Source organism: Toxorhynchites rutilus, chromosome 1 (genome assembly GCF_029784135.1).
Source record: "Toxorhynchites rutilus septentrionalis strain SRP chromosome 1, ASM2978413v1, whole genome shotgun sequence".
In the NCBI taxonomy this organism is placed as follows: domain Eukaryota; kingdom Metazoa; phylum Arthropoda; class Insecta; order Diptera; family Culicidae; genus Toxorhynchites; species Toxorhynchites rutilus.
The window spans coordinates 71,323,893-71,348,073 of record NC_073744.1 but is presented as its reverse complement, the minus strand read 5'-3'; the positions used below and the strand labels follow the sequence as shown (position 1 = coordinate 71,348,073).

Genomic DNA, 24,181 nt, shown 5'->3' with positions numbered 1-24,181 from the left:
GTGGCAAACCCTCATTTGGTAAATGGCCAAGAATCGTAAATAAAAATAAATTTCCTTTTCACACCACGAAACACCCCCGTCTAGACGAGGAGTGTTCGCGCAACACTCCTCCTTGAGTGAGACATATTTACATTTGCCTTTCTTCCCATAATTCGTTCTATACCTGGAAGGTGTGTAAATTTGCATATTCCGTGTGTACCAAGAAACCTTCGCAAGGATGGGGCCGAGTCAGAATATTCAATAAGGTAGGACATCATCGGAAACCATTAAGAGTATGATTCTACCCTTCGTGTCTGACTTTTCCAAAGAAAGGAGTCTGCTCGCCGGATGCAGCCCAGCCCACCAATCCTACGGCCCAAGCGGGGTGTAGAGACGCGGCAACTTGCGCAAGTGAGCCCGGGAAATTATATCTGTCTCAACCCCTTCAATAAAACAAATAAATGTTTCGAATAAGAAAAAAATACGAAATTAAGCACACGATTGACTCATTGGTTCAAGCTTATCAATTGTGTGGAAAGGAAAAATAACTAATGAAGGGCTGTGTCACTAAATATGGAATACAACATACATCACATTTATGTTGTAAAATACCGAAAACCGAAACAATATCAAAAAAACACAAGTTGGGTGACATTCAATTTTAACAGTTGTCATAATACAGTGTAATGTTTATTGACCCACGAAATGGAAAACTTGTATTTATGCTCATAAAAATGTATCACATAACACAAATCGAGTCGTACTTCGCACATGACAGGTGATTGCTCCTTTACTGATGCTTTTCTTGTTTTTATTTTTTTTTCCATTACAAACATGAACTCAAAGCTCGCTTCATTTCCCATATGGAGCTATGGCAGAAAACAAATAACTTAGCATGAATTGAGTCTATGTTTATTGTATGCGTTATCTTTTGCGTCAACTTCGAACAATACTACGATACAGCTACGACGCGAGTTGGAGTAGACGACACAAATGAGCGGAAAATTAAAACAACTGCAAAACAAACATCACGAAGAAAATACTAACTTACACGCAGCAACAAAGTAAACATGAACAACAACAATAACAACAACAACAGAGCGATTAACTGGCAACGACCTTGCATAGCAAAATGTATGGCAGGGGAGAGCTAGGAGGAGCTGGGCAATGGCGACAGAAGAACGGGAGATCTCGCGTTCGTCTCGCACTCATCTGCGGCCCGAGATCGATTGGCTGTGCAGCAGTCTCGAGACATACAGCTTTCGCTGTCACGTGTACGCGTGAGAACCCGCGATATGTTCGACGGAGCTTTCTTGGCAACAAATGGAGGGATGAAAATAATGGCTACCGCCACAAGGGCACGGTTTTCCGCCTGTGAGTGCTTCGAAACATCAGTAGTGATTAGTAGCAGATACTTCATAGACACACACGTGCCTATTTTCCGGGCGGTGTACGACATTTTTTAAGCTGTTAACTAATATTATTCATTATTTCTAAACAATTCATGTGATGTTTTGGTAATATACTTTATTTTCACACTTCGAATTAAGACAGTGAACAAGTTTGTTAAATACTACCGAACGACGTTATCCACTTATTAAATTTTCCTAGAATTTGATACTTGGAACATCAAGCCTAACGACAAGAAGAAACCGCATTTATCATCCGATTAAACGGAAAGGACTGATTAAAAATGGCTTCTTTCAATCGTATAAACAAATCAACATTGTAGAATGTGGAATCTTCTCGCACAGATATTTTAGTTCAAACTCATTTTGTGTAATTCCATTCGGCACATTTACTTTCGGTTTCTAGTTTGTATTGTGAATATCATGTTTCGTCACCGGTCACAATATGGTAGAATAAATCCTTATTGTACGCTTCAATGATGTCTCCCGATTATTAAATTTTCCTTACAGAACAGTATTCCACGCCAAATTAACAGGAAAACAACAAATTTTGGTTCGAAACCGACCAAACCGAAACCGAAACCAAAATATTATTAGGTGTACCGGTAAATTTCTTCGGTTTTACATATTATTATTATTCCAGTGAATCAAATTGCCAGACATTCATTAGAAAGCTACTGTCATTGCGCGTCTTTTTCAGTATATGTCAAAAAGTAGAAGCGTAAACAACATAGTTTTTTGCCACTTCGAATATGTCGAATTTCGTACCAACGAGAGTGATTTTGCGGGGAGTGTTATTTCATTACTTCAATATGAAGAAAAAAGCTGCGGAAACTCATCGCGTTTTGGTGGAAGCTTATGGTGACCATTCTCCAACTCAGAGAACGTGTCTGACGTGGTTTGCACGGTTTAAAAGTGGTAATTTTGACTTGAAAGACGAAGAACGTTCCGGACCGCCAAAAAAGTTTGAAGATGAAGAATTGGAGGCTTTACTCGATCAAGATCCGTCACAAACGCAACAAGAACTTGCAGATACACTTGGAGTAGCTCAGCAAACCATATCCGATCGTTCAAAAGCAATGGGAATGATCCGAAAGATAGAACATTGGGTGCCGTATGGATTGAAGCCACGAGACGTCGATCGCCGTTTTTCACGTGCGAACAACTGATCCAACGGTATAAAAGAAATGTTTTTTTTTCTTTTGCATCGAATCGTTATTGGCGGTGAAAACATGAACTTGGCCCATTACGACAATCCTAAACGTCGGCCAACGTATGGATACCCCGGCCATGCATCAACATCGACGGCCGCGCGGAATATTCACGGCCAGAAGGTTATGCTGTCTATTTGGTGGGATCAACTGGGTGTGGTGTACTATGAGCTGCTTAAAACGAATGAAACCATTACGGGGGACCTCTACCGACGACAATTTATGCGTTTGAGTCGTGCACTGAAGAAAAAACGACCACAATACGAACAAAGACACGTTAAAGTTATTTTGCTGCACGACAATGCTTGGCCGCATGTCGCGAAACCGGTCAAAGCATACTTGGAAACGCTGAAATGGGATGTCCTATCCCACCCGCCGTATTCTTCAGACATTGCTCCGTCCGATTACTACCTTTTTCGATACGATGCAACATGGCCTGGTTGACCAGCACTTCTCCAATTTTGATGAAGTCAAAAATTGAATCGATTCGTGGTTAGCCGACAAACCGGCCGATTATTTCCGCAAAGGAAATCGTGAATTGTCACAAAGATGGGAAAAAGTTATGGTCAGTGTTGCCACACGTAAAGATTTATCTGGAAAGATATAGATTTTTTCGTTATTTTTGGTACAGATTATGTGCGGTACAGAGTACAGATTTTCGTCAAAAAGTACAGATTAATACAGATTTTTTCCACGTGCGCCACTGTATCGCTTGGAGTGATTTTTTAAAATTTGAATTCATGATAGTACGCAATCTAGATTACCCAAAAAATATGCATGAGCATTATAAAACACACGAAGGACATGCAAATGTCATTGTAGTATTTGTAGTAAATAAATGAGTATTTTTTCATGCTAAATTTCTACAACGAATTTTTTCGATGGTACAGATTTTTGGACGGAAAAAGTACAGATGAGAAAGATTTTTAACTTCTCTGGTGCAGATTAAAATGTGGCAACACTGGTTGTGACTAGCGATGGGCAATACTTTGAATATTAAATTTGTAACCATTTTTGCAGAATAAAGCATTATTTTTTGAAAAAAAGAAGAAACTTACCGGTAATCCTATTAGCTCCATAAAAAAACAATAAGTGGGTTATATCTGTGATATAACCGCAAGATGACGTAGAACTACCGCTGGCTCAGCTATCATTTGTTTGAAATTGCATCTGAATCAGTTCTCAATGAATGAATGAATATTTTGAAAGATTGCTGAGTTTTTCTTGTTAGTGTGTGGGTGAATGAGTATAAATATGCAATTGTTATTAATATGAAATTCAACATTCTCGAACTTGTTGGTGGTCCTGAAAAGAACCGATAAGTTTGAGTGACTTTGTAAAAGCAAACCGAAGATTGATGCCTGATCCATTTTGTCTTCGTGAGAATAATACGCGAGATTGTTCATAACCATTTCATGCGAAAACAAAATAGAAACTGATACTCATAGATTACATCACACCTAGTCTGTCCATGTTTGTATAGGATTCTAGGTTTTGCATTCTACGCAATGTAATATGTTTGCTCAACATGCAAACAAACATTTTTTGTTCGCAAACATTTGAGCAATTTTGAAAAAACGTTTCTGAAAAATCACTATTTATTCGCATAACAGACGTAGTTCCACACAGCTTTCATACATCGTTCGAAAATCAACAATTATAAGTATTATGTGCTAAATCTACATTTGAATCACATTCTTTGTAGAGTCCAAACATGCCTGTCACGATAGTGTCTTATTACTTAGTGTTTCCTAATAGATGAATATAAGAAACCATTGAAACACTGCTCATACAGTTACTATTTTCTGTACACTACAATGCGAATAAAGAGAAGCAATTGTGTTTTTTAATGTTATACTTACCTAAATTTATGCATTTGATTCTTCAAAAAGATAATGAAACACTCAGATCAGTAATAAATTTAAAATAATATTGGTTCTTAGCATTATAACTCCTCGGATTCGACATCGAATTATTCCACATACTCAGCATTTACTCATACCGTTGGTGTAAGTCACTCCACCATCTTTATGCGATTGATCGTGATATCGGTAAATCATGTTGCTAAAATTACCAACATTGCAGATTGCCTTTACAAATTCAATTAATTGAAAAAACACTTGCTGCAACTTGCTGTTTTTATCATATCCCATAGTATTCAGGAAAAATGTACTATTCTAGACTCGCAACAAATCAAAACCATCTTTTCCAGACATTTCACTAAATTAAAAAAAAAAATGTTTTAATCCGCAAAATCTCCCAGGTTCTCTTTTTGCCGATAATATCCTTCAAATGGGCGGATCATTTCATTGGAAATTTGCATGGATACGCTTGTAGGCAAAAAAAAACAAAATTGCGTTTTCCCAACACTAATGGTGTTGGTGATTACGTCTCCTATGCAAACATGGGCAGTAGTCGAATGCGCAAATGTGTGCGAATATTCTTTCGCTCGAGCGCAATCACAAGCAAACAATCTATCCTGACCCTTCCATGCGATGGCAGAATATAAACTAATGCTCTTGGATTGCATTACGGTACTCCTAGTCGAATGCGCAAATGTATCCGAATATTATTTCGCTCGGGCGCATTTACAGGCAAACAGTTTTCCCACTCCATGTGAAAGCAAAATAGAAACTGAGAGATGTTCTGCCGTAATCTTGCAAAGTGACGCAAGCGCCAGAGGGAAGAATTTTCAGTACTAGACTTTTCGTAAAATTGCATGTATAATCAGCTTACGCGTACATTACGAAAATCTGATCTGTTCAAATTGTGTACACTTGATGGAAAAACATTGCCATCGACTTGATTTTTGAAAAAATGCCGTTTTATTTAAGCTATTTTACCAACGCCAATTTGTTGTGGAAACAGCAAATTTTAATCGCTGTTTCCACAACCGATTGGCGTTCATCCATAAAAGTATGCGAGAATCTGTTTCCAATTATTTTATCCAAAATGTTGCCGTTGAGCGGAGCATGAGAAAGCATCAGGGAGAAAAGTTCTACACATTTTCCGACTTTGTAACATGCGTTGAACAGGCTAACATAGTTGAGAACCCGATTGTAACAATTATGGACAGTACCATTTTTTTCCAATCCAAAATACAATTGAAAACATTGAAAACATAAGATAATCCCGTCCTGAATCATCCGATGTAAAGCAGATACAGTTTATGCGAGTATGTTTTAAGTTTGGTTAAAAGATGCGTTTCGATGGAGGATTTGGAAAAGTGCAACTTTTCACCAAATCCGATATTTACCCTTCAATCAACACTCAGCTTCAATCCATCCGAAAGAGAAATGAGCATGTGAGAAAGTAGACAGCGTCAAGAAGCTTTATCGCTTGATACCTGAGGATAGAAGATATCATTGCCATCAAAAGACATCAATTCTGGTAATCAACAATTAAATTGATGAGTTTAAACTAATTAGTTACAATTTTTATGTACAATATGTGATCGATCAAGGATAATAATTTTTCCTTTCAAGTGAGTTTGATTTTATGAATTTAAATATTTGACGAGATTTATAAACAGAGCAAAATACAATAACGAGCTTTTCGGAAAAGTGATTTTCATTATGCTAAACGTTCATTACGGAAGATGATTTTATGTGAAATTTGCTGTCCCTGCTAATCCATTCTATACTATCAGATCAAATAGAAAATCACTTCCTATCACAATCAAATCACGTCACACCATAGGGAAAATGGCGCTTGCGCCACATCACAGTGGAAATGGCGCTTGCGCCACTCCGTTTTTAGAGTTTTACGGGGTCATTTTTTCACATTTCTGTAAAACTTCGCAGTTATTTGAAAGCATTTGGAATTCTTCATCGATCTAAAACAAAAAAAGGAAAATGTCAATTTTGGCGCTTGCGTCACTTTGCGAGATTACGGCAGTGTTGACGTCAACATCATGCATCGTGCTCAACCGCAGTCTAATCGCGACTGATGTGATATTTCAAGTGATTGCTATATTTATAGTGATTCCTATAGTATGTTTCGAAACAGTTTGTCAGCTATTGAAACAAATTTTTGGATAACAATCATATAAATCTTGGACATTCTATCTTTCGAATGAAGTTATTCTCATAACATTTAGTTCAATCGCCAAAGAGTTATTAACGTTCAAAACCTTACACTCCAAGCGTCACTCTCTCGTTTCCGAAACCCGGTACAGAAATGAAAGACGTAGTCCTACGTCAAAAATGTTTCATCTTAGAGAATCTGTATTGAAATCTGTATTCTATATATACAGTGCTGTTCGAAATAAAAGCAGCGTAGGTTGGATTTTATGTACCGCGTTATGTGCTTATGTAGACGTAATCTTCAGCTGACCTCAAGCAAGCACGCGCGTGTAGTCGTGAATTAAAAGTGTAACGCTCGGCCATGTTGTTTCGGAAGTCATTTGTTTACAGAATTTGGTTGTATTTTTCAGAAGCTGGCTTTATCAGTGTGCTCCAAAAAACTAGCAGCGCTTGCAAAAATATCAGTTTTATCCGTCAATGTTTTGAAGACACAATATTCATTGGAGTTCATCTATGAGATAGTATGAGATATAAATAATAGATAAATCATATCTGATTAAAAATCTGCTGAATTGCTGGGTTGATCTAAGCACTGTAAGTTTGAGTAAAGATATCTTATCAAACAGTTGATTTCGGATGGAAAAACATACCGCGAAGTTCAATAAATGTTACATTGCTCTGTTAAAAAGTATATAATGCATTGCGTTGGAAATATAAAGGTGAAACTCGCGGTCGAAAGGTCTTCACAAATCGATCGTCTATAGTAAAAATGGTAAAAAAGTATCCGAATATCACTTCAAGAGAACTGCGAGAAGAATTGGATTTTTCGATTGGTACGTCGACGATACGAAAACGTTTAATTGAAGCCAAATTACATGCAAGAAGTCCGAGAAAAGTACCACTATTTACGTCACAACATATTCGTGACCGTCTATCCTCTACTAAGTGCCACGTAAATTGGGCTGTCAGAAAATGGCGTAACATTCCATGGACCGATGAGAGTAAAGTTGTTCTGTTTGGCTCAGGTTTAGAATTTTGTTTTGGTTCAGGTTTAGAATTCCTACCCCAGTACACCGTGAAGGCAGTCAAACATGGTGGCGCTAAAATCATGGTATGAGGGTGTTTTTTATACAACGGTGTTGGTCTTATATATTTATTTATTTATTTATTTGTCAATTCATCAACGGGCTGTAAGGGCCCCAATGATGTGCTTAAGGATATATAAAATTCTAAATCTACATTTAAATCTAAACATGAATCAAATGACATCGTGTTACAACTGATTACATCAAATTACAGTCATCACATATTAAAGATACACTTAAAAACAATAATCACGTGACTGTTTGTTCAGTAAAAAAAGAGCTAAATCTCCGACGAAGAAGCGTTCGGGATAAATGGTAATCGAACAGCTGGGCTACCCTGTTGAAAAGTCTTTGTAGACCATTTAATCCACCGAACATACCGTAGTTTGTACGTAGGGCGGGCAATCGTAACATCAAGTTATTTCGGAGAGCCCGAGGTCGAACGTTGAAATTAATTTTTTCCAGAAGACCGGGACAATCGATGCGTCCTTGTAAGGTATCAGCTATCATCAAAGCCCTGGCTGTGTCTCTACGAACCGACAAAGTTTCCAAGCTGATCAGCTGACATCGACTCTGGTAACTCGATAATCGGAGGGGGTCAGTCCACGGCAATCTACGCAGAGCATATCTTATAAACCTTCGTTGAACTGATTCGATCCTTTCGACACCGTTGCTGTAGTGTGGAATCCAAACAGCTGCACCATACTCTAAGATGGAGCGAGTGAGGGAGCAGTAGAGGGACTTCAGACAGTAGATGTCGGTAAAACTTTTAGCAATCCTGAAGATGAACCCCAGAGTTCTGGATGCTTTATTCACCATGTATGTGATGTGCGGTTTGAAAGAGAGTTGCACGTCTAAAATGACACCCAGGTCCTTGACTTCGCTGACACGCTCAATTTCCGTGCCGAACAGGACATAGTTGTGCAATATGGTCTGTCTCGTGCGCGAAAACGAGATGACAGAACATTTAGCGGGGTTAACCTCCATTCGGTTTAGAATACACCATTCGGCAAAAGCATCCATCTGTCGTTGAAGGAAGCGACAATCTTCAATCGAGCTGACCTGAAGGTAAATTTTTAAATCGTCAGCATATGATAGCCGTGGACCTTCAATTACCAGATTTACGTCATTAAAGTATATCAGAAATATCAAGGGGCCCAGATGGCTACTATGTGGTATACCAGACGTAGCAGCGAAAAAAGGGGATTGACAATCACCTATAACGACGGCTAGTCGACGGCCAGTGAGGTATGATTGAAACCATTGTAGAAGGTTGCCGTTAATCCCAAGCCTGTCCAGTGGCAGCTATACTGTGGTTTAATCTATCGAAGGCTGCAGTCAGATCCGTATAAATAGCGTCCGTTTGGGCATGCTTCAACATGCTGTCGGTAATGTAAGAAGTGAGGCACAGTAAATTTGTGGTGGTGGAGCGGCCCGTCATGAATCCGTGTTGGTCAGTACTTATGTACGGTTTGCTGAGAGCGTCTAGCGGTTCCAAAATAACGAGCTCAAATAGTTTTGCCAAAGCGCAAAGCGAAGTGATGCCGCGATAATTGTTAATATCTCGTCTATTTCCCTTTTTATGGACTGGGAACATATGCGATATTTTCCAACAGGTCGGAAAAACACCGGTGGCTACAGAGAGTTGAAATATGTGGAGCAGCGGGATCAATAGGTCATTCATGTGCGTTTTGAGAAAAGCTGAAGGAATACCGTCGGGTCCCGGGTTGAACGACGTTTTGAGCTTTGAGAATGACCTTGAAATCATCTCCGTATTGATATCGAACCTACTCAGAGTTTGGCTAGAACGGGGGAGGTAGCTAGCCGCATGCCTGATATAGTCGTCGGTTAATGTTTCATCGGTGAAAACACTGGCGAATTTTTCTGAGAATAGGTTGCAGATATCCTGCTGAGTAGAGGCCGCAATTCCATTGAACGTCATAGACGATGGCAGGCCAGCTTCATGGCGCTGCTCGTTGATAAAATTCCAAAATTGTTTTGGGCGGGATTTGAGTTTCCTCTGTAATCTGCGCTGATAATTCAGGAAAGATTGTTTCGCGACACGTTTGTATTCGTAATTGATTCTCGCATACTGGCATTGAAGAAATTGTGTGCGGTATCTGGTGAACTTTCTTAATGCGGCCCTCTTTATGGATTTCATTCGTCGAAGTTCGCGTGTTTGCCACGGTTTTCGGGACGTATGGAGGCACTTCTTCTTTGGCACATATCTATCAATGACATATGCCAGGACGTTGGAGAATGTTACAGCTGCAGACTCGACGTTAGCGGTATCTAATATGTCGCCCCAATTGAAGCTAGAGAACAACTGGCTGATATTACGATGGTCAGCATTTCGAAAGTCGTAAGAAACGACTATATCTTTCACCAGGGATCATGGATACTGTTGGTTATGTGGAAATTCTTAAAAAAGTCATGCTACCATACGCCGAGGATGAAATACCATTGAAATGGGTGTTTCAATCCAAAACACACGAGCAGAAGAGCCAAAGCATGGTGCCAGAATAATAACGTCGAAGTGATGGATTGGCCGGCTCAATCGCATGACCCAAATCCAATTGATAATTTGATAGATGATATTAAAAAAGCGGTGGAGTAAAGATCATTTTTATTATTGAAATTATTTTTTACTATCTGGCTCGCCGAACTTCGTCCCGCCCAAAATTAATCAAAATATGAACTCTTTCGAACAGTCACGTTTTCTTACTAAGCGAATGTTCATGGATTCAATCGCAGAACTCGCCATTGATTGATATTCTAATAGACCCTTTACAATTTCCTTTTTACTATAAGTTTCCAATTACTTCTACCAAAACATTTTTCTTCAATTTCACAGTTTTCGTTCAAGATTCTTGATTCATTTTCAAATATTTTTTTTATTTGCACTTTCTTCGATACAAGAAATAAATGTTTGAAAAAAATCAAAATTTTGATTATTGCTCAATTTACATAACATTGATCTACGGGAAGAGACAAACACAACAAAATAAAGACGGCTCAACTCTGACCATTCCTTCTCCGGGTTTTTCGCTCACCAACACATATGACTATTTTCATTCATAAAGATAGAAAAGATGAAAATGTATTATTTCACCTGAAAATCCATTTCCACCTTCGAACAAAGATCAATTTCGTTAGCGCAAACATTGCATCATAGTGTAATTGTCGAACATATGTGAATTCAACTTTCCGAATTTTTCAACATTTCTTCAGAATTTTCCAGAATATTTCCGATTTTTCTCTCCGTTATATTGATCTACGAGAAGAGATGAATACAACAAAATAAAGACGGCTCGAATCGGACCATTCCTTCTCCATTCCAAAACATATGGCCATTTTTATTCAAAAGATTGAAAATATAGGAATGTGTTATTTCGCTTGAAAATCCATTTCCAGTTCCGAACAATGATTAATTTCGTTAGCGCAAACATCGAATGGACTAACAACGCTAATCATGATGTAGTTTTCGAACATATAGGAATTCAATTTGCCGATTTTTTTCTATTTTTCTCTTCGCTATATTGATCAACGGGAAGAGATGAATACTTCAGAATAAATACGGCTCAAGATGTATAGAGGTGTATAATAATTTCATTAATTTCAATAGTAATTTAAAAGCACGTTGCTCTGGACTGCCCTGTAGAACGAAACAATATAGGGTAAGTGATCTTGGTTTGTCCGATTTAGGATGTTTTTACGCAATTAGTAAATGCAAATCGATTTTCCTTCATGAAAATCACATATAATCGATACAAGTTTGGGTTTGTTGAGAAGCCCCAAGTCTCTAGTTGCTAATACTACCACAAGGCGTTGAAATTATTCAATTTTTTATGTTTTTTAACGATTTTCCTCAAAGAGGAATTATGATCATGGTTTGACCAACTCTGATCATGGTTTGTCCAAAAAATGATCAAGGTTTGTCCGGCTTTAGAAATCACCATTTTTGAATGAAAACATTCGAATTCTCAAGTAGATGTTGCATTTATCATTGCTTGAGTATACTGTTATATTGATCCATTAATAATTTGGGCTTTCTTCAGAATATTGCATTTTCTTGGGCATTTTAAAAGTGTTCACCTCAACACAGACAACATAGAGAAACTTTATTTCTGCTATCCGCGAAGGACACAATAAACAAATTGCAGCGCCCCAAGCGGTTGCCATAGAAATTATGTGGACAAAACAACATTATTCAATTGGACAACTCATGATCAGAATTGAGTTCAACAAAATGCGTTAAGTTAATGGTTTAGCTATGTAAATCTGATACAAATGGTGTGCAAGAATGATGTTTACAATATTTCTAAGTGTTATAATCCAGAAAAGGTCTGAATATGTGCGAAATAATCATCTGGTGATCGAACTAAAGTTAGCTCGAATGAGGGGCGCATTAACACCAATAGATGGTGTATTATATAATCCTTTGAAACATGTGATTCCGTAAAAATATACTAGCGAATTACTGTAAATCATGAAAAAGACAATTTTATTTATATGTTTTGAAACATTCGAATACCTGATTTGACAAAGGTGTGCTGAATTAGAGCATTCAAAAAAGTGGACAAACCATGATCATAATTTCGACTGGACAAACCAAAATCATTTACCTTAATAATTCTCATGCTGACACAGAGAAAAACACTCACCTCAAAATATTCGGATGGGATAATTTGTTCAGTAGCTGCACTTCCCGCAGCATGTTCGGCCGGTTCGCTCGCCGTTGATTCATCTTCAGCACCATCACATCTCCGGTTGTACGATGGGTCACCTGCAGGATTGGAACAAAAACAAGAGAAACTGTAAGTGTACTTCATCGTCATCTTTAATATTGTAAATTCCATATCCGAGTGCCTATTCTAATTCCGACTGAAAAACTTCAACTGAATTCACGCAAACAAATAGATCATTGACACCTGTATTTATATTCATGGCCAGATGTACGTAAATAAATGATGATTGGTTGTAGGCAATAATGGTAGACTAAGAAAGAAAAAAAACAGAAACATTAGACTCAAAACAATACCCGCGAGGTGGAAAGCAACATCACAATGCGATGTTAATTAATTGCTAGCTCATAGCTGTGCTCTTGTTCGCTGAGGTCAGCCCGAGAGTTACATTTCTTTTATTGAAGCCTCGATGGGCAGTTATTAATATGCGCTCGTGTGTGCGATGCGGTCCATTTAAATTTTGCTTGTTTACTTTTTTTCTGTTTTGCTTTCTCATGAGTATATTTTCTTTTAAAAAGACTGTGCCGAAATCAACTGCCGTGGTCTACCCGCATTGTATTACAACACAAGAGGTGAGATGGTTTACGAGCTAACTGGGATCTAACTAATCTCTCTAAGGGCAACCGCGAGTGAAACAGAAATGGATGAAAAAAGTAACAAAATAACGATTAAATCTTTCCCATCGTGTGCAGGTGCGAGACTGAATCGTGAAATTAAGCAATAATTAAAATATTTATAATGTGTATACGACGTGTAGGGCGTAATGGAAAGTGAGATCCAGGTGGCAGATAAACGGAGAGTTTCCACAGCGATGAGATGCATTTCACATTTTGTTTGCATTAACTGCGATGACTGGAAGAACCGTTGCATGAAGCTTTTATTTTGGCGAAAAATATGTTTCCCCTTATTCACTGCATCTTCGATTCCATACCTGTCAGACTCGAGCTCATACGGAGGTAATAAAAATGCGCTGAAGGAAATAATTAATGTCACTCTGCTGGTCGTTTAATCGTGGAACACCGTAAATATCCAGCATCAACAGATAGAGCCACAACGAAAAAAAAACAACCAAAGCAATTAGCGTACATATCCATAATCTTTCTGAATTCATTACTTACTTACGGCTACCAGCAGAGTGTGATAACCCAGATCGCGAACACAACCAAACACAGCGGGAACCTCGTGTGTATCTTACTCTCCATATGTAGCTTTTAATTGGATTTCTGCGGGCTTAATGTCACCATGAATGTGCAATCGAAAACGGTAAATCTAAGAACGGTAGGCGAAAAATTAGACCCATTGTTTGCTCCTATCGGAGACACTTCCAGCAGCAGGCGCCACCTAATCGTATGGAGTCGTCCGAGGTTCAACTTCGTGATGCATTCATGGACAACGATTGCCACAACCATGATTGGCTCAACCAATGAGATTTGATTATTACTGCCACTATTCGTTACATGACGTTACATTTATACAAACATACACAGAGAATATTAGCCGTTGTAGAATAACAACATCTTATCTATACCTATCATTCCTGCTGTCTCGAGTTTTCCGTCCCAATATCTTAATTTAACAAACTCGCTCTGTTAGTTCCGAACGAGTGAGCAATAAATCAAAATATTTTATCGTGGACGTTTGTGGCTGTGGGGGAGGATCTGGCACTGGTTGAACACTTTGTCTTACTTCCCGGTTCTGTTGATGAATGCGTGTCAGTGCGCGCATTATACAGCCTTCGTTGAAATGGGGGTTGCACTGTGTGACTTGTAGGTTGGCCGCGCGTACAGACCTTCCCACGGAAATGGAAAAGGGCAACGGGACTGTTGACAAGCAACCAAATGAGACACATGCTGTCGCCGGTGGCCTCTCTCTATACAAAGTGTTTGTTTGCTGGTTTGCTAACAAGATTGATCTCTCGCGTACTGTGTTCTACAATTGGTATGATACTTGCATCTAAATCATAATTATCACAAATTCTCAGTACTTTCATAAACTAAATGTAAATAAATTTAAGAATAGAGCAATTCTACCCAGAACATGTTAGGAAACGGCCGATTGAACTGTGATCTACATCTTTAGTAAAATTATGAAAACACTGAAAATTTAAATTCATTTTTTTTCTTCTTCTGTATTATAGAAACTTTAAACACTTTTGGCTGGTTCAACACTTTTTTCCATTTATGGAAGAATATCGGGAGTGAGCATTGAACTCGTGACCTTCAGCGTGAGAGGTACTATGTTACTACATACTACGCCAGATCCCCCCCCTCTAGTTAAATTCAAAAAAATTGAAAGTTTTTTTTTTATATCTGTATTATAGTGACTTTCAACACTTTTGGCTGGTTCGTCACTTTTTACTTCCATTTTTGGAAGAATGTTGGGAGTGAGAATTGAACTCGTGATCTTCAGCGTGAGAGGTATGGATGTTACCACTACGCCAGATCGCCTACAGATTGAAAGTTATTCTATCTGTGCACACCACCCCATAGATTTATTGAATCTTTTAACTAAAAAATGCAGATATCATTTAATCCTTGAAGTTTTTATGAAAATGTAATTTTTTTTTTATTTGAATTTTGGCAAAATGAAGTTGTGTTCATTCAACACAAAAACTACATACAGTGATGAGTGCAAACAAATCACCCCCATTTGAAATGAAATAGTTTTGAGTATGATATAGTTTTGCTTGTTCGTAACGTCAGTTTTGTCCATCTTGTTGTCCAAAATTGCCAATAAATTCTCAATAGGATTCAAGTTGGGGCTTTGGGGTGGCCACACCATTGGTTTGATCCGGACCGATCGAAAGAATGCTGCTGTTTTCTTCGCAGTATGCTTCGGGTTGGAAGGTGTTGTTAACCTCCAACCCCATTTGCAGCGTGAATTCTTTCAGGTGCTCGCACAAAATGTCGATGTAGCCATCGGACATCATAATACCGTTGACCTGCGCTAAGTTCCCCACCCCAGCCCAAGAGAAACAGCCCCACACCATGCTGCTTCCTCCACCGTGCTTCATAGTCGGTTGTTGATGCCGGTCGTGGAGTCCCTCGTCGCTCTTCCGTCACACTCGGAGTCGCCTTTTCTTGTTAAACAGCTTGGACTCGCCCGACCACATAACGGACTTCCAGAACTCCACCGACTTGTTGACATGGTCCCTCGCAAATTGAAGTCGTTGTTGGTGTTGGTGTTGCTGGTCTTTTCGACTGGTCTTTTTGACGAAGTAGCTTTTCAGGTCAAGATCCACCAAGCGTCGTCGAATGGAAAAGTGCAGATCCAACATTCCTTTAATTGTCCGAATTGTCGTTTGTGGGATTTTCTTCACATTCCGGATGATTAGCGTGTCCGTTCTTTCATCAGTCTTATGTTTCGGTCTTCCTTCCACGTCACGTCACGTCACTACGCACCAAAAGTTAACTAAACAGCTACGATGCGATGACCAGCTGTCAAAACCAAGGAGTGCATCGATGAACAAAGGCGCGTTAAACAATATACGATGGATTTTTTTATGTCATACCCTAAAAGTACCCATTTAGGAACAAATGTATTTTGACGTAGAACTACGTCTTTCAGGAAGGGTGCTAAATCAGAAAACAGGTCACGTTTTTATGAAATAAAGTTAACGTTAATAACTATTTTCACTGTGAAGGAATTCTCATGATTTGCATAGCAATCGAATCGGAAATTCTCTAAGATTTGTTTGATATTTGTTTGACAATTCGCTAATCTCTGAACGGTTTAAATTCATGAAAACTGGAAGAATTTCATTTCCTCTCATACATTTGTTCTGCCGATTTGTGTGCTAACCCTATCCGTATTTCGAATGCTTATAACTCGAACATTTCTTAACAGATCGGAAAGATGTTTACATCAATTGATAGGAAATATTTCTACGCGTCTATCACAATTAATAAAATTTTAGTTTTCATGAGATGAACAATTGAATAACTGTAAAATGTCAAGCGTTATCTAAACGCCCTACCTGCCAAGTTTTGATTGGCCCGATTTACGGTTTCTCCAACACAGACTTCAAAATCGATGTACCTGTGGAAATCCGCTTTGCAAATATACATGCAAATCGGGGGTATTTTTGTTCCCACCGAGCTGTGTTTCCCTAACACGAACTTCAAAATCAATGTGCCTGGAGGAATCCACTTTACAAATACATGCAAGTCGGGGATATTTTTGGTGTTGAGTACTTTTGTACTCGCTTGTCGTTGTGCAGACCGGAATATGTTTCCCTAACACGTACTTTAAACTGAGAAGCCTGGGAAAATCGTCATTTCAAATACTAGAGGTGAATGAACATTCACGGTTCGAGAACTATGTAAACATGAGATGTGCAATTATTTCAGAGGGAAATGTAAAATACAATGATCGTTTGACAATTCTTCCGTTCACATATTTTGATAGTCCTAGGCATCATATCAAACGTAAAAGGACGTTCATCAAATTTATTTGTAACAAAGAACATAATCTATTATAAAAATTTCAATGCATTCTAAAATAATATTCGAAGTGGTAAACAAGTGGATTGCATAATGTAATTGCGTAGTTCTACGTCGAAAATATGCGGTCGTGTCCTAGATACAACCTCTTACAATTTTTTTGTTTTTTCTAAAGATTAAATCAACGATACTGGAATGGCAAAATGGTCTACCAATTACCTACTTTTACGTAGTATTGATTGAAATACCGAAAAGTTTGAAAAAACTTATAAGATTTAAACACTTTGAATTCAAATGGGGGTGATTTTATTGTGCCTGTCGGAAGTCCCTTCATGAAGAAGTATCACGCGATGGAGGATGTCGACCGGACCTGGTCTCGGCCCATTATGCCAAGAGATCAGTAAAGGAGATGGACCGGTTGAAGATAACCATTTTCCCGAAGACTACCCACCCTCCCAACGTGCCCCAGCTGCAACTGAGAGCAAATTTTTGGGTGGAACTCAAACGGAGGATCTACTTCAATAGTTTCGTCGCCAAAACGAAGAAGCAGTTGATCGCCTTTTTTTCATCGCCATCCGAAATTAGTTTTTTAATGCAAACGTTAAAAAAAGTTGGGTGATTCAATTATTGACCTAAAGCCCCTACATAAATTCCCCATACAATGATATATTATGTAACATATATCACAACCAAGATTTTACGTAATAAACGTTTCAATTTTGCTCAATTTTCGTTACATGTTTAATTTAAAATTTGGTAAAGTTACCGTCAGGGTTGAATTCAAAGATGGTTTCTGGTGTCCTATTTATTGAAACCACATCTTGCAGCATGTTGAACCCACGCAAGATCTCGCAGATGTACTCCCCTCCACTCTAGATTCCTCAGCGCAAAACTTCAGGAAATTTTTCTGTTAACATTTGGATATGCAAATCGTACTGTGGTCGCCCTCGCAAAGTCGAGTTTGGACCGTACAAGACCGGTATACATTTCCAGAATTACATACGGATCAGTGAACCCCTTGCCCAATGCGTTGAGTGAGTGCAAATAGTTGCAGCGCATCCTTGACTATTCGTTCTAGGTGGTAATTAAACATGAGGGATTGATCCATCGTCAAGCCTAAGTCGTGAACAATCTCCACTCGGTGTAGCTCCGAAACTCGCAGTTTATATCCGAACTTGAAATCACAAGTTTTACACTAGCTTGATTTGGTCTTCTTGTGTCAAATACAAACTTTTGATGTGCAATGTTAAGTTCATGCACGAATTAGATCACCTGGTACAAAAAGAATGTAAACACCGAAAGGAAGAATAACAAGCAAATAACTGCTGAGATACAAGCGTTCGAAGTTGTACCGAAGCGTTCCAGTTGTACCACTTTCGCCTATGACAGGCTTTAGAAGGTTGAAAAATGAGCAACTTCAAATGAAGTTTATGCTAGTTAACAAAATAGCATGTCTTCAATTTTCCTTTAAAATGCTGCTAAAAGTTATATATTTTTATGCTTGCTTCTACCGGAGATGTATTTTATAAATTGCTTAAAATAACTTGATCTACAACTTTATCGAAGACCTCATATCGCTAACTTTGCTAATAAATAAGCCCAAATTTTCTTGGACACAAAAATGAGGGTATAACTATACAGCCATTCCATGCAAAACCGATATAGGGGTTCTCAGATTTCTATAAAAAGTGGTAGTTTTGTTCTTTATTGTAAATTATTAAATCCGTAGGGTGACCATTTCCATTTAAGGGTGATTCGAAAAATCATTTTTTTCAACTTTTTTCCAAAAATGACTGTTTTCAAAAATTCATAACTTTTGAATCACTGAACCGATTTAGATGATCGACATATCAAATTAGGGCCAATGATCTATATTGAACTTGCAAAAACAGTGGATTTTGTTTTAGTAATAATTGATTGCAGTTGTTTTTTGTTGTTTTCGTGTATTTTTTTACATTTTTGAGCTGAGGATTTTTTACGTAACATATCTCGATATCAGTGCACCCGTGGTTGGCGTCTCACATTATCATGCCGGGTGTTTGGGTTCGATTCCCCTTCTGGCCGGGGTTTTTCGTCAAAGAAATTTCCTTCGACTTGCACTGTGATCACGTGTGTTCAAGAGCTTGCCCCTCGGAACACACTCAAGGCGTGTTTTTGGCTTAATAAATCTCAACTAAGTATTAATAAATGACGCTAGTTAATGCATACGTTGAGACGGCAAAAGTTCCACAGGGAACGTTAACGCCATTCAGAAGAAGATCTCGTATCATAGATGTTTTTTTTTCGTTTTTGAGATATGATTTTTCAAAGTTGACCGGTGGTCCAAAAAATCATTTTCCTCTTTTATCCAAAAATGACTTTGTACAAAAAATCATAACATTTGAACTACTGAACCGATTTGGATGATTGACATATTAAAATGAATCCAATAAGCTAACCTTCTTTGATATTATACGTGTAGGAAGAGGATTCTAGTCGCATGAGTCACATAGAAATATTGAAAGAAGACTTAAAACATGTTAAATTTGAAAAATCATATCTCAAAAACGAAAAAATAGCATCTCTTATATCGAGATATGTTATGTAAAAAATCCTCAGCTTTCCAGAAAAAATATAAAAAATATAGTACCTTCTATTAAACTAGAAAACTATGAAAAACTGACAATCAATAATTACAAAAACGAAACTCATTTTTTTCCCAACTCATAAGCTTCAGTTTGATATGTCGAGTTCAGAAGATATGAATTTTTGTAATGGAAAAAAGGTGAAAACAATGTTTTTTCGAACCATCGGTTAGCTTTGGAAAATCATATCTTAAAAACAAAAAAAAAACAGCATCTCTGATATCGAGATATGTTATGTAAAAAATCATCAGCTTTCTAGAAAAAAATATAAAGATATATAACGCCCTCTAGTCCAAAGCCATGAAAACAATAAAAAAACGACTACAATCAATAATTACGAAAACAAAATCCATTTTGTTGCTGGTTCAATATTTTTCAATATTGGCTTATAATGGTTTCATTTTGATATGTCGATCATACAAAACTGTTCAGTGGTTCAAAAGTTACGAATTTTAAAAAAAGGCATTTTTGGGAAAAAGTGGAAATAATTGATTTTTCGGAAATGGTCACCCTAACGAAAAAAATTTAAAAATACGGGTCTAATGTTTTGTGACGAAGAACTAAATTACCACTTTTCACGAAACCACTATATCGGTTTGGCATGGAACCAAAAACCAATAACGGATCAAAAAGCTCATGTCCGCCCAAATTGTCCTGGTATCATGGTGCACTGTTACGTGCTCCTTACTAACTCCGATCCGAATAAGCTTTTGCTTTGCATTCCGGCCCGGAGCAATCTGGGCCTCGAAACATCCCAATCCAGTTCGCCTTTTAGGCGTAGAATAGTGGACTATTTGCCTTCTTCGCCGCTTCCTTCGATGCCAACTTCGGGTTCCGCTTGAAAAGACCCATTATTCTCGCATGTGTTTTAGGATTGGCCAGTTTGTTACTTCCGAATTACCGGGGGATGGTCAGACCTCCTCCGAACCGCAGTATTTGTCGATTGACCGTTTCACTGAATAATACGCTTTCCTTGTGATCTTACAGAAATCATTTCTCCCAGTGGCATTCTTTTGCTTTTACATGCCACATAGCATGACACAAAAGAAAACGAGACAACATTGCTTCGGTTCGCACTTCATGATACACGAGCAAGCAAACCAAAACCGTCATGGTCGGGTACAATGCAAAAAGTTCATATTCTTCTTTGTCTCTTACCCATTACATGTCGAACCTCTCCATGCATCATGAAGCAGCAGGATTATACGGACTTTGGGAAAAATTACTCAAAAAATGGCATAATTCGGGACATCGAAGTTGAGTTTCACAGCCAGTTTAAATGAACCAAATATGAACAAAACGCAAAACCAAAAGCGGTGGATTTGAAGAAGTAGTAAATTTATTTTTTTAAGTGGTAAGTACAGAACGAAAGTAAGAATGATCTGCACAGCTAATTAAGCTGAAACATATAAATTAGCAACGTTACAAACATCTTTTATTTGCAGTATAAAATGATGCGTTCTCTGTGGCGGGAAAAATAAACACATCTTCATGAATAAAATCACCTATGAAAATCAAATTCTCCGTATGAAACGAATAGTCAATGTGAAAGAGTAAAATAATTGAAAGAGAATGCAACCTGCAATGTATTTGTGGGTCTGGCAGATATTTCCAATTTTGCTGTCGAAGGAAACCGTTTGGTCGTCGAGGGTGATTCCTTTATTTGGTAAAAGGAAATTCGACTCGATGATATGAAAATTTTATACAGGGTTGGTTATTAACGGCTCAATCTTCATCCTAAGTCATTGAAGCCCGTTTCACCCGTTTTCAATGAAAAGATACGATATTGCTGGCCAATATCTTATTTTACAATCAAGAACGATGATATACATCGAGCGACAATTAGTTTCAGTGTTATAACACAACTTTCACTGACATAATCGATCCTATAACTATTAGGACAATTCGTGCAAGGTTTCAGATCCACTTTTCAAAGGTTCTGGTGAAAAGATTTAGGAGTTCTTCAACAACACAATCCGGTAGAAGGCGACACTCTACCTTCTATGTCCCGAATTACAAGGTTTTTGTGTCTGGTTTTTTTTTTAAAATAAATTTTACATAATAGAAAACAGTTTGTGGAATAATAGACTTGACATACAGCATATAAATCTCGCAAACATTTTTTTTGTATGTTAAATTTGTTATATCTCGAAACATAACTATATATCGTTATATCGAGAAACATAACTATACAGAAGGAATGACACGTTTTTCATGATTGCCACGCTGAAAAGATTTCCGCTGAATTAATCAAAACGCATTCTCATCCACAACGACTGCGTGCGAAAATTGTACCTAATCGGTATTCTCCGTGAACGTGGTTCATCATATCCTGCCATATTTCCCGGATTATTATCTCAGCGGGTGGTCAACTGGAAATGTTTCACAAACCGCTCGCTTTGGTTTCCATCTGGCAATGTTTCTTCCATTGCTGAATCTAAGTATCCCTAAACTGGAAGAACGTAAGTATTTGGGGGGGGACACCTAATTTGAATTATGTAACGCGTTTCACACTCTGTTTTGCCGTCCATAATTTGGTTCGGAAAGTGGGCCGAATGAAAATTATGCCCCTCGCAAATGAGAAGAAGCCACCTTTAAAACGGGGGAAATTTACTCGTATCAAATTCGGGGTGCGATTAAGAAAATTTCGGATAATTTAATGTGGGTTTTTTTCGAGCTAATTATGGGTCGACCGAGTTTTCACTCGAATTACGCTGCTGGACACAGCGTGTGTACACGCTATGCAGGAAATAACATCTCTTGGATTTCATGATGAAGATGTGAAAGGTTTGATATATGATTTTCCAATCACCGATTGTGGTTGCGTAAGACTAGGCGGTCGGTCGAAAGGCTCCGTGAGCTCATCGGAGATTTGATTGATTGCAAGGCTTCCCGATGCGATCGACCGTTTTACGTGCCAGACACCGCGCGCATACGAGTCCAAGTAAAGATAATAGGAGTTTTGATATGAGATTGAATTTGATTGCAGTTATTTCTGTTGTTGAGCAAAGCTTTTTTTGTTGAATCGCGAGAACCCATCTCAACTCGTGATTAAAACTTGCATAAAACCGCTTATTGACCCGTAATCTATCTCTGCATTTTCATTCGATCATATAAATCTAGGTTATATATATTTTTTTTGGACACCGTAAACATGTTTGGAATTGCTTCATGAAGAAACAATATAATTATTATGCTTCATGGGGTGAATGATTTGAAGTGTTACCAATGTATCATCAATTGGAGATTTTGGACTGTAGAGTTTAAGCGAAAGCCGCCTTGTACTAGGAGCATGTTGTCGAAAGTGTTCTAAAGCCGTGGATACACAGTCATTTCTGTTGAAAAGGATGGACGTTACAATTTTTTTTTTGGCTGGTTCGTCACTCGGACACGACTTTACTTCCATTACGAGAAATAATGTCGGTAGTGAGAATGTAACTCATGACCATAAGCGTTAGAGGCACGGATATTAACCACTACACCAAAAATTCGAATTAAAAAAGTTTTTTTCATATTTCATTTAATTATAATTTTTTCCCGTTCTATTTTGGCACTGTACTAAAATCGAAATTTCTTTAACGTAGGACTTAGGGTGCTAAATCGAGACGATCTATATTCACCGTTTCACACGGTTTTAGCAGCTCATGGTACATCATACCCTCTCGGTTCCACTACACACAGAGCACACAGAGCATCTTTCGGCCGAAACGACATGACTTTGTAATGGATAGACCGGCTTCACCAGGTGAGAATCATGATTTTTTGCGCTTAGAGTTCTCGAAATAAATCGATTTTTCGTGGCCAATGACAGTCCGATACAAAACCGACTTATTTTGGTGCCATTGCAGAGGCATTTTACAAATGTTTTTGCGATGCGCCTTTTGCTCAATTGGTGCGGCTCACATTTTCTGAGCTTCTGGAACTTTCCAGTGGTTTTCAAACGATGGACAATTGCTGTTCGAGACGCTTTCAGTATTTCTGTCAAATTTTGTTGTGTTGGGATCGGTTCTGTATTCAACATCTCTTTCAATTTTTCATCTCAAAACCATTTCACTGCACCATCCTGAATGGCTATTGTAATCTAGAGGACAATCACCACCGAATTTTAATTGTCGAAACCGTCTCTCACACGCTTTCACTGTTGAATGAGCATCGAACGCTTTTTTCTTCAAATGAAGAATACAAAAATAGCGCACATGCTCTGTATTTGGAACGAAACACGACATTTTTAATACGCTGGACAACCAAGCTACTTTGCCGTCTTGCAGATTGACACTAACATATTTTTGATGTTTAATGTCAAATAAAAAATGACATGACTCGAGTTCACCATGCCGATCTCTTTTAATTTCGATTTAGTTCCTATAACGTTCATGTAGAACCATTCCATATAGAGACATTTTTGTTTGAATGAAAAACCCTTCGTCTTTGATGATGTATAATACAATAAACAAATATAGCACCGCAATCCGAAAAGTAGTTTTTTTTTTTATTTAAATCGTTTATTTTTACAGGCTCAGTTACATAGGTTTAAAGGTGCCGAACTCCTTACTGTATTGTTACTAGTATATAAACATTTTTCCTTAATTCTAATGTTAATAATATAGGAAACCGATTACTCGCGGTCGACTCGAGTTTAGAAGGGTGACATATTTTCTTCA

The 24,181-nt window shown here is 38.0% G+C and overlaps 1 protein-coding gene across 2 annotated transcripts in view; it reads right to left on the bottom strand.

The window, feature by feature from the left end:
- Positions 1-24,181, bottom strand: part of LOC129765470 (probable serine/threonine-protein kinase DDB_G0278901) — a 235,446-nt gene that overhangs the window by 62,453 nt on the left and 148,812 nt on the right. For both annotated transcript variants that reach the window (XM_055765833.1, XM_055765841.1), the window contains one exon: positions 12,374-12,495. In XM_055765833.1, the coding sequence (XP_055621808.1) occupies positions 12,374-12,495 (122 nt within the window). The remainder of the gene's footprint in view (positions 1-12,373; positions 12,496-24,181) is intronic.